Below are 15,490 nucleotides of genomic sequence, written 5' to 3'. Positions count from 1 at the left end.
GAATGTAACCACGAGAGTTTAACACTAATGTTGCTGACACAATCTTTTTTGGCTGTCTCTACTTGCTTTCCCCTTCCTTCTGTTGAGAAAACAAACAAGAGCGAACATTAAGTAAGTGTCGGTGAATGTGAACCCAGTGTCTGTAACTCTGCTAACGGTGATGTAAACTTCCAGTGTATCTACACTTTCCGGTGAGCAAATAAACCAACAGTTTACACTGAGATTAACAAGCGAAGGTCGATAGTATCGCATCTGCCCATGCCACGAAAAAAACAAACTCAAAATCTGTCCTCGAAATACGAACACCGAAGATTCAGTCCTCACAATATATTCTACAGGTAGAATGCTGCACATGTGGATCATTCACGCCCTTGATGTCACCAGCCACGCGTCTCGCCCAAACGGTGTGATGGAGGATGATAGAGAGATAACAAGTGTAGACTATATATATATATAGAGCTTCGCACGGGAGTCTAGGGAGCAATATAGTTGTTCGTCTGTAATTTCCATTTCTTGAACGTTGGAATGATTTCTGCGATACCTGACATCGTAAAGTACAGTGTGAAGAGCAAAGAGTCTGCCCTCATCTTGCATCCGACACCTGTGTAAAATCTTCCACCATGTAAGCTTCCTACGTTGTGATATGTTCTCTATTGTTTATTTTACAATACATACAAGACATAAAATGCTACCACATAAACAATTTACATAAAACAACATAGACACGGAGGAAAAAAAAAAAAACACGTCCCTGACAATGTACACAAAATCTTTCATCAGTCTTCACCGTACCCTACCCTGCATAACGAAGCATCTAACCATAGAAACATAGGCTGTTATAGTCCCTAACCCTATAGCTGTAACTTACACAGAAATTTTAACACATGACAATAATTAACTCAACACATAATTTACAAACAATCCATCTCCCAACCTTATTTAATGCACTTCACACATTTCAAACATACACTCGTTTATTTACATGTAACATCAGTTATATCATAGGCATACCATACCTACATATCTTCTATTATATATCAATGTTACAAAATAGAGGAGGGGGGGGGGGACATACCCACTCCCACACACTTTCAAGTCGGTATAGGGTTTCCAGGCCAATAGGAGTGTTGTTGCTTGGATGAGCAAATGCAGACTTCAGCAAAACATATAACGCTGCAGTGCATAACATGCACCCACTCCCCAACCCCACACAAGGGTTTCTCTTGTTAGATGTCGACGAAGTGAAATGAATAGGTGAAGGTGGGGGAAGGCAGTTATAAAGCACACGGGGACTATAAAACCGATGAAAGGAAACTGACAAAAGAAGTGGGCGTGGTCGTTCAACCAAAGTAGCAACATTGCTACCTCCCCTCCTATACCACGCTCTATACTCGAGAGAGTTTTCAACAAGACTGTTCTGAAAAGATCGCGACCTCATCTTGGTAGGCCAGCTCTCCAAAATACGCAACGCACGTGTTGACTGGATATACTTGTGAGTGTTTATGTAATACAAATTCCTGCTGATTAAAATCACTGGAAATTAAGTAAGATCGGGACAGTTTCATTTTGAACGTTTTCGGCTTCCTCAAGATGACGTCTCTGCACTCTTGGCTATAGTATACTTCCTGGTCTCGGTGGACTGCCTCTACAGATCGCGGCATTGTGTGGACGGTCCGGTAAGTATAAAGAGGTTGTGACACGAGTGACGACAAGATATATATAGTGATGATGGTTCAGATGTCTCCTCTGGCTTCAGTATTTTTCTCTGTACAGTGGAACCTCGGTTAGCGAACGCCTCGGATAGCGAATTTTTCGGTTAACGAACAAAAATTTCGCTAAAAATTTGTCTCGGATAGCGAACAAAATTTCGGATAACGAACAAAAATTTCGTTAAAAATTTGTCTCCGATAGCGAACAAAATTTTGGATAACGAACAGCCACGTGAACCACACGTGACCGACCAGCGTGTCATCATTCGCGCTCGAGACAGTTACGATCAGTCGTTCCTTACCTGTGCGCATCCTTCTTATTTAGTGATTGTTGTGCTTTATTTTAATAAGATAATCCTCAATCATGGCTCCAAAAAAGATTAAGAGCAATTAATAGTAGTGAGGTAATGACAAGGACACGGCCAACAATTGAATTGAAAAAGGAAATGATTTCAAAGTATGAAGGTGGCATGCGTCTGTCGGATGTGTGATATCGTATTACCGAAGAGTTTTACAAAAAAAAAGGCAGAAGAAGCAGACACTGGACAAGTTTTTTTCTTCAAACCTCAAAGCTACAGAAAAGGGAAGTCACCCGATTTTATAATGTCACGTGCTCATGGAGAGGGGATTCAAAGCAGTAATTCCACCCCTTCTTCCCCACACCTGTTTCCAACCACGCCGTCAAAACGGCAAGTTTTCTGTTTAAATGCTTTCGTTAATGTTTTTATGTTTATTTAACTGCATTTATATTACATTATAACTGTTCTCATTAAAACAAATACCTATATATATATACAGCCTGTAACTTTCAAATAGCGAGTCAACAGGGGCTGGGAACCAATTAAATCTATTTCCTTTATTTCTTATGGAAAAAATTGTTTCGGATAACGAACATTTCGGTTAACGAACAGCTTTCCAGAACGGATTAAGTTCGTTAACCGAGGTTCCACTGTATGTGGCTGGATTAGCTCGCTTCAGCTCTTCTGCTGACTCGGTGTAAATAACCAATACCTGCATGGCCAATGGCAAGGTTGCAGAATTAATAATAAAAGCTTTGCCATACGACGCACGCTGTTCCCTTTAAAAAAAGAAAACGCTTGATCAGGTATGATCTTTCAGCGAAAGCGAGGCAGTAAAGATATTAAGTTTTCATTATTAACACTTTGAATGGTTGTTTTTGCTTTAGGGAAATGGGTAATCAAAATGATCAGAATAAAGAAGGTGTAGGAAACGAGTTTTTAAAATAAAGACGACTAAAGGATGTTTGCATATATTCCGTAAGCCATCATACATATTAGGGAGAAGACTGTAGTAAAAGTATTTTCAACCATTCCATGTAAACACGTTTGCTGAACGTATGATACGCTACTTTCGAAAGGGGAGGGACTCATCGCAGACGCGGGGCATGATGATGGATGACCATATACCTGGAGTAATAATGTAGCTGGGGCTGGCGCTAACAAGCCGCGCTACCACGCTGCAACCATCTCCGCCCCCGTCCGTTAACCGTTGTGTCTTTGAACGTCTTTGCTCTAGTGCACTGAGTTCACGTTAGGCAGCCCAGAGTAAAGATGTGATAAAAATCTCTTTAGAATGTTCTACGAGTCATCATATGTCCACAGCCCATCTTTCAATGTCACAAAGCTGAACATTTAATGTATACATTTTGATTGACAGATTTTCCCCACATCTCACATTTTCTACCACGACTGCAACAAAATTTTGCTCTTGATTAATTCAGTGTCAGAACTAACTGACATGTTGGTCGCAGACAGTGCTCCGTCTACCGTATAGACATATGTTTCAATACATTTCATCGAACTGTCTTAAATACGTCTTTATATATAGGGATCTCAATCGAGTAACTTTAACCTTATAGTGTTCTGAGTTTGTAGCGGGTCGGGTATTTAAGCTTATGCAGTTAGAGTCACACACTGAGCTATATGTTATTACATCACAGCAAACTACAACGGTCGCGAGTGCTCCACGTCTGCTTCGATTGCCGGATCATCCATTCTTTAACATGCCATAACAAGAAAATAAAAACACTTCTTTTGAAGCCCATCTTACCAGTAACACATGTAATGATCATCTTTAACGTCCTAGAAAAACTTCATCGGTCCAAATCTGTTTTGTCTTTTTTTTAAAGCAAATTTCATTGAAATGAGTAAAGTTTTTGACTTGACTTCATCTGCCTCCTCATACATGACGTTCGTACCACGTGACAAGACTGTCGTCCAATTAAAAGGCTCTGGCTTGGATAAATTAAAAAAATGGCGCAAGCTGAGAGTACGATGTTCAGTCTGACTGTTGCAGCCGGTGGGGAACCATCGTCCTCAGCGTCAAGTCCTGGCGACATGGAGGACTTTAATGAAGACATGAAAAAAAGTTCATCAAGATTTCAAGTGGCTCGTGTGGATTCTAAAACTGATCGTCGTGATAGTGGCGACAATTCAATATCAGGCAGTGGTGATGCAGGCGAAAGTCGTAAGTACAGCGTGCCCGATTCGCCAGGAGTTGCGTTTTCCATCAGCACAGACTCCGTTACACAGTCGTATGAAACGACGACCAGGAATTATATGTTGAACACTATCGAAGCTTTACCATGTGTGGATAATTATCGCAATATTTTTTCTGCAACTGGTCAAGGCATGAAATCACGACCAACACTTGCCGAACTTCACGAAGAAATGGTGAGTTGCACGTGTAGAATTGTCGTCTGCTACAGTGTTCGTAGTTACAGTGTTACGTTGCTAATGATCAGCACAACAAAATAGCATCCATATGTTAGTAAGGGCTGAAGTACTCATCAATAACGTTTCAGACTATTAATCCTCAAGTAAAAAGAGAAACATTAACTGTTTACAAAATTTAGATGCAGATTATTTTCTGGTTAAAAAATAGGACCTTTCTCAGTAGTGTTCCAGTCAGTTCTGGCTGCTGTCAAATGTAATTGGGTAATAGTATTACCAAAACATTACTGATTAACATTACTCATACTTCCTTCTTTTCCTTAGTCCAAGCTATGAGGAAACAGACTACAAGTTGTCTGTTTAAAAATGTAATTAAATGTCAAATGATATGTCATATAAATGATGTAATGAAGTATAATTTCTTCTGACGAGGAAGGAGATGAGAAATGCAAGGCAGACGTGTTTACACCAGTGGTCAAGCTTCCATGGGAAGTTGTTGAAAGTGGTTTTAGTTTAAGTCATAAGTGGTAGACCTCTGCTGGCCAGTCGTGGACGTTGGATGCCTGATAGCTAGCACCTTATCAATATTGAATACCAGAGCTGGTGCCAGGTGGTTGTATAACAGGGCATGCTGTCAGTCATTCACCCTTTTTTTGGCACACCATTCATATCAGGAAGGGCTGATCCTTAAGTTAAAAGTTGTCTTTTTAATGTATGACATCTTTGTCAAAACTTTGCTTCAGAATAATCATGTAAAAATGTCCCTGCTAACATGTCAGGAGAAAAAAAGAATAACAATGTGAAAATGCCAAAATGATTACCAGTTAAAATCAATATAGCTGACTGGATTAAGATTGAGATATTTGCTCTGTGTCTTTGCAGAAATGCTATTTTGTCTCTAAAAGTGGATTATTAAACATGAATCTCTTGATCCCTGAAAACTGAGATGTTCATGTTATCATCAGTAATAGAACTAATCTTAAGAAGCACCTGGGAGATTGTTACTGAGACATAACTGAAACTCATTATTAATTTGTTATCGCTACATTAAGAAAAAAAATTACTAAATGAGGAAATGTCAGTCCAAGTATAAAAAGTGTCAGAAACCGGTAGTTTTAGCTAAGCTAATTATAGTCTTTCAGTTACAACAGTTGGGTCCTATGTAAACTTGAGCTTTCATTTTAGCAGAGTTAACTGAATCATAATTGTCTTATGATGTTTGAGACTAATAAATAACATCAACTGTGTTTTGGGCTAAAGACAAATATTTTTCATCAGAGTATTCATCTATTCATGTAGATACTATAGTATCATGATTTTTATAGTAGTGGAATTTTTATTTCAGAAATTTTTTCTTTCTTTATTTGTCTATAAGCCGAGAGGGCATTTGTAGCCACAATATATACAAACCAGAAATATGTCAAATAATAAAAATTATGTATATGTGTATATAGATGCATATCGCATTCCAAAACTTCAATCATAATCTGTCAAATAACACTACATTCACATTATATTAAAAACACATGAGAATCCAGTTACCTAAAGAGTGACACTATAATTTGAATACATTTGCTGAAATATATAAGTGTACTAATTGCTTCATATTCATTAACTGATAAAATTTAAATATATGAGGGTTGCATACAAAATAGCCTGGAAGAAGCGCTTTATGCAAAAAATAGGTGAGCCCATACAAATATAATTATATTCATCACTTACCTCATTTAAATTACGTATTGGACATATTCTTTAATTTCTAGGTATTTCACTCTACCTTATTTATTGAATAGGCAGTTTTTTTAAGCTGAACCTAAATTTTAATTAAGTGAACTATTTGATAAAATATATTTTTTATAAATCAGTGCTTAGATGATTTATCCCCCATTGCCAACATGACAATTACACAAGGGTATATTCATCATTAGAAATGTGTGACACTTACATGATTAAAAAAAATACACTACTTAGCAGTCTTTGTTATGAAGAAATTTTATAATACAGAGAATATAATGATTTTCACTTTTGCAGGAAGATGGAGAGATCCGAGGAAAGCATAAGGAACCTCTACTTGCAGCTGAAGAAAGGACATCTGAAGAGGTGGTGGTTACCATGCCAGACAAACCTCCAGCATCTTCTATCAAATTTGGATGGATTAAAGGTGTACTTGTAAGCATATCTTTCACAAATATTGCTTTTTCAGTGATATATTTCTTGCATTCAAATAAAGAGAGCTCAGTTTTTTGTGAGATCAGTACTTGTGTTTCTAAAATGATGATAATTAAAAATTTCACTAAATATTACATGCAGATCAAACATCTTATTGACATGTGTCTTTTTCCCTTTTGTCTTAACCTTAATATCCATATATGTATAAACCAAACTGACCTATTAAAGGGTATCAGGTCTCCCGCATTAGAAAAGAAAAAAGATCTGGTTAGCTACTGATGCTTGTAACAATCAAATTGATCATTTACTCTTTTTTGTCATTGTTTTTTTTTCTGCTTCAGTGATCTAAATTATTTTCATGTTGAATAATCATAGTATAATTACTAGCTGTAAAAGAGATGCTTGATTTTTTATTTGTTTCAGGTAAGATGCCTGTTAAATATTTGGGGTGTAATGCTGTTCATTCGTCTGTCATGGGTGACTGGAAATGCAGGTGTAGGTCTGACATCTGTTATTGTTCTGCTTTCAACATTGGTCACAACACTAACTGCTCTATCCATGTCAGCCATCTGCACCAATGGAGAAGTCAAAGGAGGTATATCATTCACTTTTTTCCTAATTAAAAAATCTTTGTGCTTGTATAAATAGATTCAGGATTTTTGCCCTGCAGATCATTTGTAGCAGCTGCTGCAAAGGCAAGACGTAAAATAAAAGACGTTTGAAAGAACACACACACACACTCACGTTTCTAGTTTTATGTTGAACAACCAGGATGTAGTCATGGCAAAATCTGAATATTCTGATTCTGAACTTTTGAGAGCTTTAACAGTGCCATATAAGAATTGTGGTCAAAGCTTGTCCAGTTTGTGTTTGCATTTTGCTCTGCTTAGCATATCTGCTCTATTCTGTTTCCACATCTGTTAGGTTAAAATGCATGGTTTTGTATTGAAGGACAATTCCTAGGTGGCAGCAATACATCTAGAGCAGGGGTGGGCAATTAATTTTCCCAAGGGGCCGCATGAGAAATTGGGATGGATTTAGAGGGCCGGACTAAAATAGTTAACTCAGTTTTACCCAATACTGATATATAGTATATATACTGGCGGGCGGGCCGGCCCTTGCCCAGGTCTGATCTAGAGTAACAGATAACATTTTGAGCATCTTTTCTGTACCTTTGTATTCCCAGTTACAAATGGTAATATTTTGGGGGATATTGTTATTGATCTTGCTTCTAAGTTGCATTTAATTAAATATTTGGTGGGGTACCCACCTTAGTCCAGATACACTTCTGCCACTGACATTTTTTAACTGATTATATTGTCTGGTATCGATCTGTCACTGCAAAATAACATGCTAGCAGCTCCTGTTAAGCAACAAATACATGGCGTTTCAAGTGAAGGGGAGATAAAAATAGCACTTGCTCTTCCCAGCCTATCTTTTGTATAATTATTATCTGTATAATTAATTATAAATCAATTTTTTGAAATTTTGAAACATCTTATAAAGAAGAAAATATGCTTCTGAACAACCTGCACCAAACAAACCTAGCCTGCAACTTCCTATAGACAAAAAGCATATTCCTGCCAGATTTGGCCAGGATTGGACAAGCAGTCCATATTTGCCTAATTTTCAACTAAAACCACACATCAACTTTTTCCTGTTCTCTCACCCACCCAGCCACCCCAACCAACACACACTCATTGCTACACTCTGCTATATAAATATATAACAGTATCTTTTAGGTGATTGTTTTACAAGTATCATAACAAAATGTTCATTCTTTTAGAAGTCTGAGAATAATCAAATAGTGGAGTCCAGTGGCATAAATTTACTTGGACATTGATTAAGCACAATATTGATAAAAAAAATTCATTATTTCAGAAAACATGTTGGAAACAGTTGAAACACTTGATGACAGGAGGGTATCAACAAAATGTTGTCTTTTTGTTTAAAGTCTATCAGTATACACTTGCTGGACTACTTACAGTGGTGGTAGGGAATGTCCAGCCTGCAGGCTGTATATGGCCTACCTAGGCAATCACAGATTTCAGCAAATCTATGAACTTTTTTAAATATGTATAGATGTATGTAAATGTATATGAAGTAAATGAGAACAGTAATGTAAATTTTGAGGGACACGTCCATTATATGATGGGACACATATGAGTGCATGACCATATAGACATGCATGCTTCTTGTTGGCTGCCTGCGATCTATGTGGACGATTTTGGAGAATTATGACCTTTACCCCAAACCGAGGGTAGACACTTCGATGTTTGATGTTGGCTGTTGATGCGCATAGCATTTTTCGACCATGTCAGCTTGTGCAATAAATGCGTTACATGTGTGTAAACACCATGAGCTCCTCCATCAGGAGGAAGTATTCATGTACTAAATAGTCATCATTATTATTAATTTACTTTCACTGCACAACAACAAACAAAATTTTTAATAAGGAAAAAAGGTTTGTTACACTATACTGTCCTCTCTAGAAATATTCTAATTACTAACATGTATTTTACAGACTTCTTTGCCTCTTTTTAAGTGGAGCTATTAAGCAAATTGTACATATTGTATCGTGGTGAAAGTAGGTCTGGGAAGTGTAGCATGTAGTTCAGTCACACTTGTGTAAATACTGTTTAGAGCATAAGTATATTGTATAAGCACATTAAAAATATTTAGCCTGAACTGACACCATGCATTCTGTGCCAATTCTTTTAATTTACTTTCTTTTACCTTTTTCTACAGGAGGTGCCTACTACTTGATATCTCGAAGCTTAGGACCTGAGTTTGGTGGTGCCATTGGTCTAGTCTTCTCTGTGGCCAATGCTGTAGCTGTTGCCATGTATGTGGTGGGCTTTGCTGAAACTGTGCGCGATCTCATGAAGGTTTGTTCTAGCATTATTTGTTTGTTTAATCCTTTATTTCACTGGAGAATGTGACAGAGTATGGACAAAGTTGTGGAATTGATGAGTGAATAAAAGAATTAGCCAGTTACACAAAATATTTATAAAAGGTGGGGTTTTTTTGAGACTAGCTGAAAGTTCAAAGTTTCAAGTAAAAAGTTGCCTAGAGAAAACGATTTGAGTGGAAATTAACAAGAAGAGTCTAATGTGGCTCATCCTGCAAAGCTTAGAAAAGGTGACTTTGCAGATTGCATTGATACAGAGACCATAGAAAGCAATGGACCAACAAAGTGCGCACCGTGGAGTACTGCGGACATGTCTCTCATCTGCTGTGTGGAAGTTTTGAACGTTGCACAGTCAGCTTCCACTTTCGCTTACGCAATGCAAAAGCATAAAAATCTTTGTCATCAATTTAACTCCTATGTTTTTTATTCCGTTTTATTTTAATAGTGAGAAATCAATTTCAAAACATCTAGGTGTATTAAAATTGTTGTATCATAATATTTATTTGTATTTTCATTTTACAGAGATCGCCTTTTCAGTAAGCTTACCTGAAGGCTTGATTGTGTTTAAGACAGCTTGTGATTTCACTAGCTTCATTTCTTAGTTCAGATAAAGGCTTTGAGAATGTCTCTAATTTTCATCTTTCTCGATGTGTACTGAATTTGTGAAGACACTAGTTGTGTAACTAAAGGAAAGGTCATCATATTTAATGTAATTTTATTAGTGTTAAAATGAAAGGCCTATTTAACAAATTTATAGTCCCTATCATTTACATTTACATCCATTTTATGTCTCCTGTGTTGTCCACAACCTGAGCAAATATTTTTACTTGTGATGAGCAGCATATTGTGGCCTTGGCACAAAAAAAAAGTTCAGTGCTAAAACACAATCCTCTTTTTTTGTCACAGTTGAAGGAAAAAAGAAAAGATGAGAGAAGGTGACAAAACTTTTAAATCCCCTTTCTCCATTTTGTAATTCTGTTCTGCATTTCTGCATTCCTAAGGGCTTCCTGGAATCTTTGACTGTTAGGAGGTTCAGAATGGAAATTTTTGAAAGAGAAACATTTGGACAAAGCTGCTGTATGTTTACGTGCAGTCTTCTTGCTTTGCAGGTCATCATTTAGTGAAGATGATAGATGATTGATCTTGTGCAGATTGTTTTATAGTCAACACTTTTCTAATGGAGGTAATGACCAAAAAAGAATTCATTCAAATAATGGCATTCAAAAAATCCAAAAAATCTACCCAAATTTTACATGGAAATACTTTTATCTTTGTCAAATTTGTGCACAAGAAAAGCTCAAAGGTCAAAATAACAACTGTAGTTCTAGAACACATTGTGCCACACTTTTGAGTTTGTTTTTCAGAGGCTATTAAAATAACCTCAGAGATTTAGTAGGGTGCAATTTTTTTTCTTTCTAGTGGTTGTGTAAAGCTCTGCCCATGTTACTTTTTCCCAAAATTTGGGGGACACCCTTTTTTCTTTCCTGAGGTACACATCTACAAACATCATGCACAGAATGAAGTTAACAACACAATTTAGAGTTCTGTATGGATGTGTCTATGTTGTAAAAAGTTTACATCCAATGAAAGAGCTGGAACCATAAGTTAATTAGCCATTTCTGTAGACAATATGTTTGACTGTAAGTTGAGATGAAAATATCAGGCTTTGAAGCTCATGTGTTAAGCTAAGGTGATATTAGTTTCTCAGATTTTAGGACTAAATGAATCTTTTCAAAGGATCAACAATAATGCCTATTAATAGAGATTCCTAACTGATACCCAACAATTGGAAGTTTGTGGGATGTTTGTCCTATTAATTTTGGTCTAACTTTCCTCACTTGGACTGTGGTTGCACAATGGTAAATAAAAAAAATAAACTGCATAAAGGCAAGTTATTAATCTTTTGTATTGTGTTTTTTGTTTTATAATAATGAAAAGCAAATATTTATTATTAATTGAGCAAAGAAACCTTTATGGTTGCTGTACTAGTGATATAGACAAAAGTATCATAAAAGGGCTTTGTGTGTGCACTTTAAGTTATAAATAGGATACAGTAAAATGAAAGAGAAGGGGCTTAATGTCACTCTGCTTGGCTGACAAAGCAGTAAATCTCGGGTGAGAAGTTATTGAAGTTATGCAAAAACTAACATTTTTTTAAACAAAGAAATATTAGATAAAATCCAAAAGTCAAATCATTTCTGCTTAAAATATTTTAATTTATCATTTCAACTTGCTTTCAGTTTTGTCAATTTGAATGCTTTTTATATGGACCTAGACCACAGCACCTATGAACAATAAACCACCAGCGACAGCCTTGTTATCATCAAACTTCAAGTAAAATAGAGCGTCAGCATTCTGATTGTTTTTAGTCTGCTGGGAAAGGTCACAGAAACCATTGATTTCAGCCTTTGCTGATATAGAACTAGAAGATGGGGATTTGTCTACCAGAGAATGGCAGTTAGTGGAAAAGTGAAAATAGTAGGATTATCCCAGTTTTTACAATCTTTTTGGCACATAAAAATTAATGGAAACTAACAAATCTGTTTCATTGTAAGATACATAATTAGCAACTAATAATATGATATTTAGCTAATGTGCAAAACATTGTCTCAGAAGAGATTAATTTGGAATGGGAAAAGATCTGTCACTTACTGATTTCAGAAGCAATATCTGAAGCCTGTAAGATTAAACATTAAACTAGCTGATGTTAGACAGAAATTAAAAATGTAAAAAGAAATAAAATTAAATACATTAACACTGAAACTATCTTTATAATGTGCACAATAGCTGGAGTGGAGGGATCTGCATTTTCATACCTTGGTTTTAGAGGAGGCAAGGGTGGGAACGGTATACTAGTTGCAGCAAAGACATTAGTGGATTTGTAATATGTTCATAATTCTACTTTTTTTTTTAAAATGTGGGATATCTGTATCACTTTGGAAACATCTGTTAATGGAAAAAATAGTCTCAGAAAGAAAATGCTACTTTAAAAGGACAGAAGCGTGAGCTGTCTGTACGTGAAGTTAGCAGTAGAGATGGATTCTCCTTTGATGTATTAGTAAAGTAAATGTTAGGTGTGCAGCAACTGTGACTACTGTGAGATTTGCATAAATCCTGAATACCACAGAAAATGTCAAGTTACATCACTTGGCTCTAGCTTTCAGTTTTGGCCAACAAGTTTATAAGCTCTGAAGGATTTCTGTTACTTTAGATTAGAAGCCTTATTCTGGAGATATATATAGTGATATAGTACAGCATGAAAAATTTCATGCTATGCTAAGAGCATATACTACAGAATTGAGAATCATTTTCTTTTAAGCATTATCCAGCAGATTGTTTAAGGTTTGTGTAAAGATAATTAGACTTATTTCCAAATTTCCTGTGTTTATTCTTTATCCTCTGGATAAGTCCATGAAAAGAGGTTTAAATATAATTTTTCCACATTGAATTAACAAATGATGAGGGGGATGGGAAACTCAGGAGATTTGTGGAGTTTCTTGGCAGCACTGAATGTGTTAGCATTACCCACAAATTAAGTGTTTTGATCCTTTCAGAGTAGATTAGTATTCTGCAGGCAAATCAGTGCAGATGTTTGGCAGTTCTTGTTCCAAGTATACTGAGGATTTATCTTGTTTGCCAAACTTGTCTAAAGGAAGGGATGCATTTATTTCATACGTGGGTGGGAGAGTAGCAGGAAAATAAACATTCACTTACCTAAGAACAAAGGAATGGCAGTGGGATTTTCTTTGCCACTTTGCCACAAATTGGTACAATTCTATTTATAAAATTAGTGCTCCATATTTGTCCCAACTTGTTGTTAATTAACCTGTTTTAATGGTTATTCTGAAAAGTGACACTTTGATGAATGTGTAATTTCCTCTGTAGTTGTGCTTTTTGGGGAATATATTTTGGAAGGTTTATTTGGAAAGCTTAGAAATTTTTCTAAATTTGTTTTTTATGGTTAATGTAATATCTGGCTTGTTAGCAATAAAAGCCTGAATTTTCCATCAAGTTGAAAGGGAATGACAACAAATTAGAGGTCCTTCCAATAGTCTTTTGCAAAGAAACTGAAATGTGTGCCTTTCTTCTACTACCTTTACTTTCTCTGGGGTTACTGTCTCTCTCTCTCCTCCAGACAAACGGTCCGGTGGTGCAGTAGTTAGCTCCAGTCACCAATACAGTGAAGGTTTGCTGTCCTGGGTTCAGCTATTTTCTTGGGCATGCTTTTCTTTCCCTGAATGTGTCATCTGTTTATAAGGCTGGCAGCCTTACCCTGATATAGCCTTAGTTGCTGGCTCAGAGTAAAACACCAATTCCCCCCTCCCATCCTCCTTTCTCTTTGAACTGTCTGCAGTTAAAAACTTCAAATCTGGCCTCAAAACCCATTTCTTTAAGAAATACCTTACATAATCAAGAGCACTGTTCTCACCCCTGTTCATTAGATTTTTATGGTGTTTGTGTTAGTTCATTTGTAGTATTTTGTGTGAAGTGCATTAAGCTTGCATCAGCACGTGGATGTGCTTTGATATTATTTTTATTTGCCTGAACAGATTATAGTTTAAGATGACATTATTTAATTCCAGACTCACGGAGCACAAATGGTGGATGACACCAATGATATCAGGATTATTGGTTCAGCAACTATGTTCCTGTTGCTAGCCATTGCCATCATTGGAATGGAATGGGAAGCAAGGGTAGATGTTACTTTCATCACTCTAACTAATCAGTTTCTTTCATTTGAACTAAAGCTAAATGAGGTGTAGGAAGAAAGAAAGAATTTTCTACAGTGTTTGCCATCCATGAAATGCAAGTTTTCAGACCTAAAGTCGACATTGTTGATTCCTTTGCTTTTATATAAGCGTATCAGTATTTGCAGATTTTATTGACCATTTGCAGGTAGAAAGTAAGCAACAGTTAATGTCTGAATATTATTGTGATCTTCATAGCTGACATCAGTACAAATTTTTTATGAATCCTTGTCGAGGAAATAGTTTTTCTGCCAGTGGTAACATTAGTTCATCACTTTACATAAAACAGTAACAAGCTATAAAAAAACATAAATTGACTGCATTCCATTCATGTACGCTTATACTTAGTCTTGTTCACAATTAAAGAAACTGCTTTAATTATTAGATCGATGTTGATAAGATTATTTGAAAATAATATAGTTTGAAAATCCTTTTACTGTAGCTATAATGTGTGCAAATTTTCTTTTCTTTATTTTTGCCTGAAGACTCAGCTGGTATTGCTGGTTATCCTTCTGATTGCTCTTGTCAATTTTTTGATTGGCACATTCATACCACCAACCCCTAAAACTTTTTCAAGAGGTTTCACGGGATACAAAGGTAAGTTTTGAAGGCAATGATCTTGTAGATTCCAAGCTAGCTATGCATAAAATTACTGTTTGGAAATTTTATTGCACTGGTGTTTGCCATTGATATAAAAAAGTGAAACAACAAATGATATGGGTCTCTGTTTTAAAAATATTTGGTTATTTGTTTTCAGGAGAGACATTTGCTGAAAATTTTTTCCCCAAATTTCAACAGGGAGAAGACTTCTTTTCAGTGTTTGCCATATTCTTCCCAGCAGCTACTGGCATCTTGGCTGGAGCTAATATCTCTGGTGACTTAAAGGTGAGGGTGTTGCCTCATAAATACCATTTATGAGGAGAAACAGACCTCTTCCCATTTTAGATGAAGAGGATTTTACATTTTATTTTATTCCCATTCAGACTTTTGCTTTAGCCATTTCCCCATTCTAAAATTTTATTGACATTGGGATTAAACATCTTATTAGTGCAACACAGAGCTCAGAACTTTGACAAAACATTTTGTTATATTATGTCCAGATATTGTTTGAGATATAACAGTGAAGTTGGTCATTTACAAAAGTGAATCATGGAGAAAGTAAACATATATCACACACACAAAAGAACACACTATAGGGTATGGGAATTACCACATACAGAAATTTCTACACATTCCTTAATGGGCTCAAAATAATTGGAA

General features: G+C 36.1%; 1 protein-coding gene and 1 long non-coding RNA gene across 4 annotated transcripts in view; one reads left to right on the top strand and one right to left on the bottom strand.

Annotated features, from left to right (window-relative positions):
• The first annotated feature begins 741 nt into the window (after positions 1-741).
• The window catches only part of LOC112554083 (solute carrier family 12 member 2-like), a 38,616-nt gene continuing 23,867 nt past the window's right edge, over positions 742-15,490 (top strand). The window contains exons 1-8 of one of the 3 annotated variants that reach the window (XM_025221679.1): positions 742-1,492; positions 4,026-4,402; positions 6,434-6,571; positions 6,995-7,166; positions 9,320-9,459; positions 14,066-14,176; positions 14,716-14,827; positions 14,988-15,115. In XM_025221679.1, the coding sequence (XP_025077464.1) occupies positions 4,067-4,402; positions 6,434-6,571; positions 6,995-7,166; positions 9,320-9,459; positions 14,066-14,176; positions 14,716-14,827; positions 14,988-15,115 (1,137 nt within the window). In that variant the 5' untranslated portion in view covers positions 742-1,492; positions 4,026-4,066. The other 2 variants (XM_025221678.1, XM_025221677.1) reach the window with 2 other exon arrangements.
• On the bottom strand, positions 2,659-3,912 carry LOC112554090. The gene is made up of 2 exons (XR_003097190.1): positions 3,780-3,912; positions 2,659-2,787 (listed from the first exon to the last, which is right to left on the bottom strand). It is a non-coding gene; the product is annotated as an uncharacterized LOC112554090 (long non-coding RNA).

Source organism: Pomacea canaliculata, linkage group LG13 (genome assembly GCF_003073045.1).
Source record: "Pomacea canaliculata isolate SZHN2017 linkage group LG13, ASM307304v1, whole genome shotgun sequence".
NCBI classification, from domain to species: domain Eukaryota; kingdom Metazoa; phylum Mollusca; class Gastropoda; order Architaenioglossa; family Ampullariidae; genus Pomacea; species Pomacea canaliculata.
Note: the sequence above shows the minus strand (reverse complement) of the source record. Positions and strands in the feature narration are given on the sequence as shown.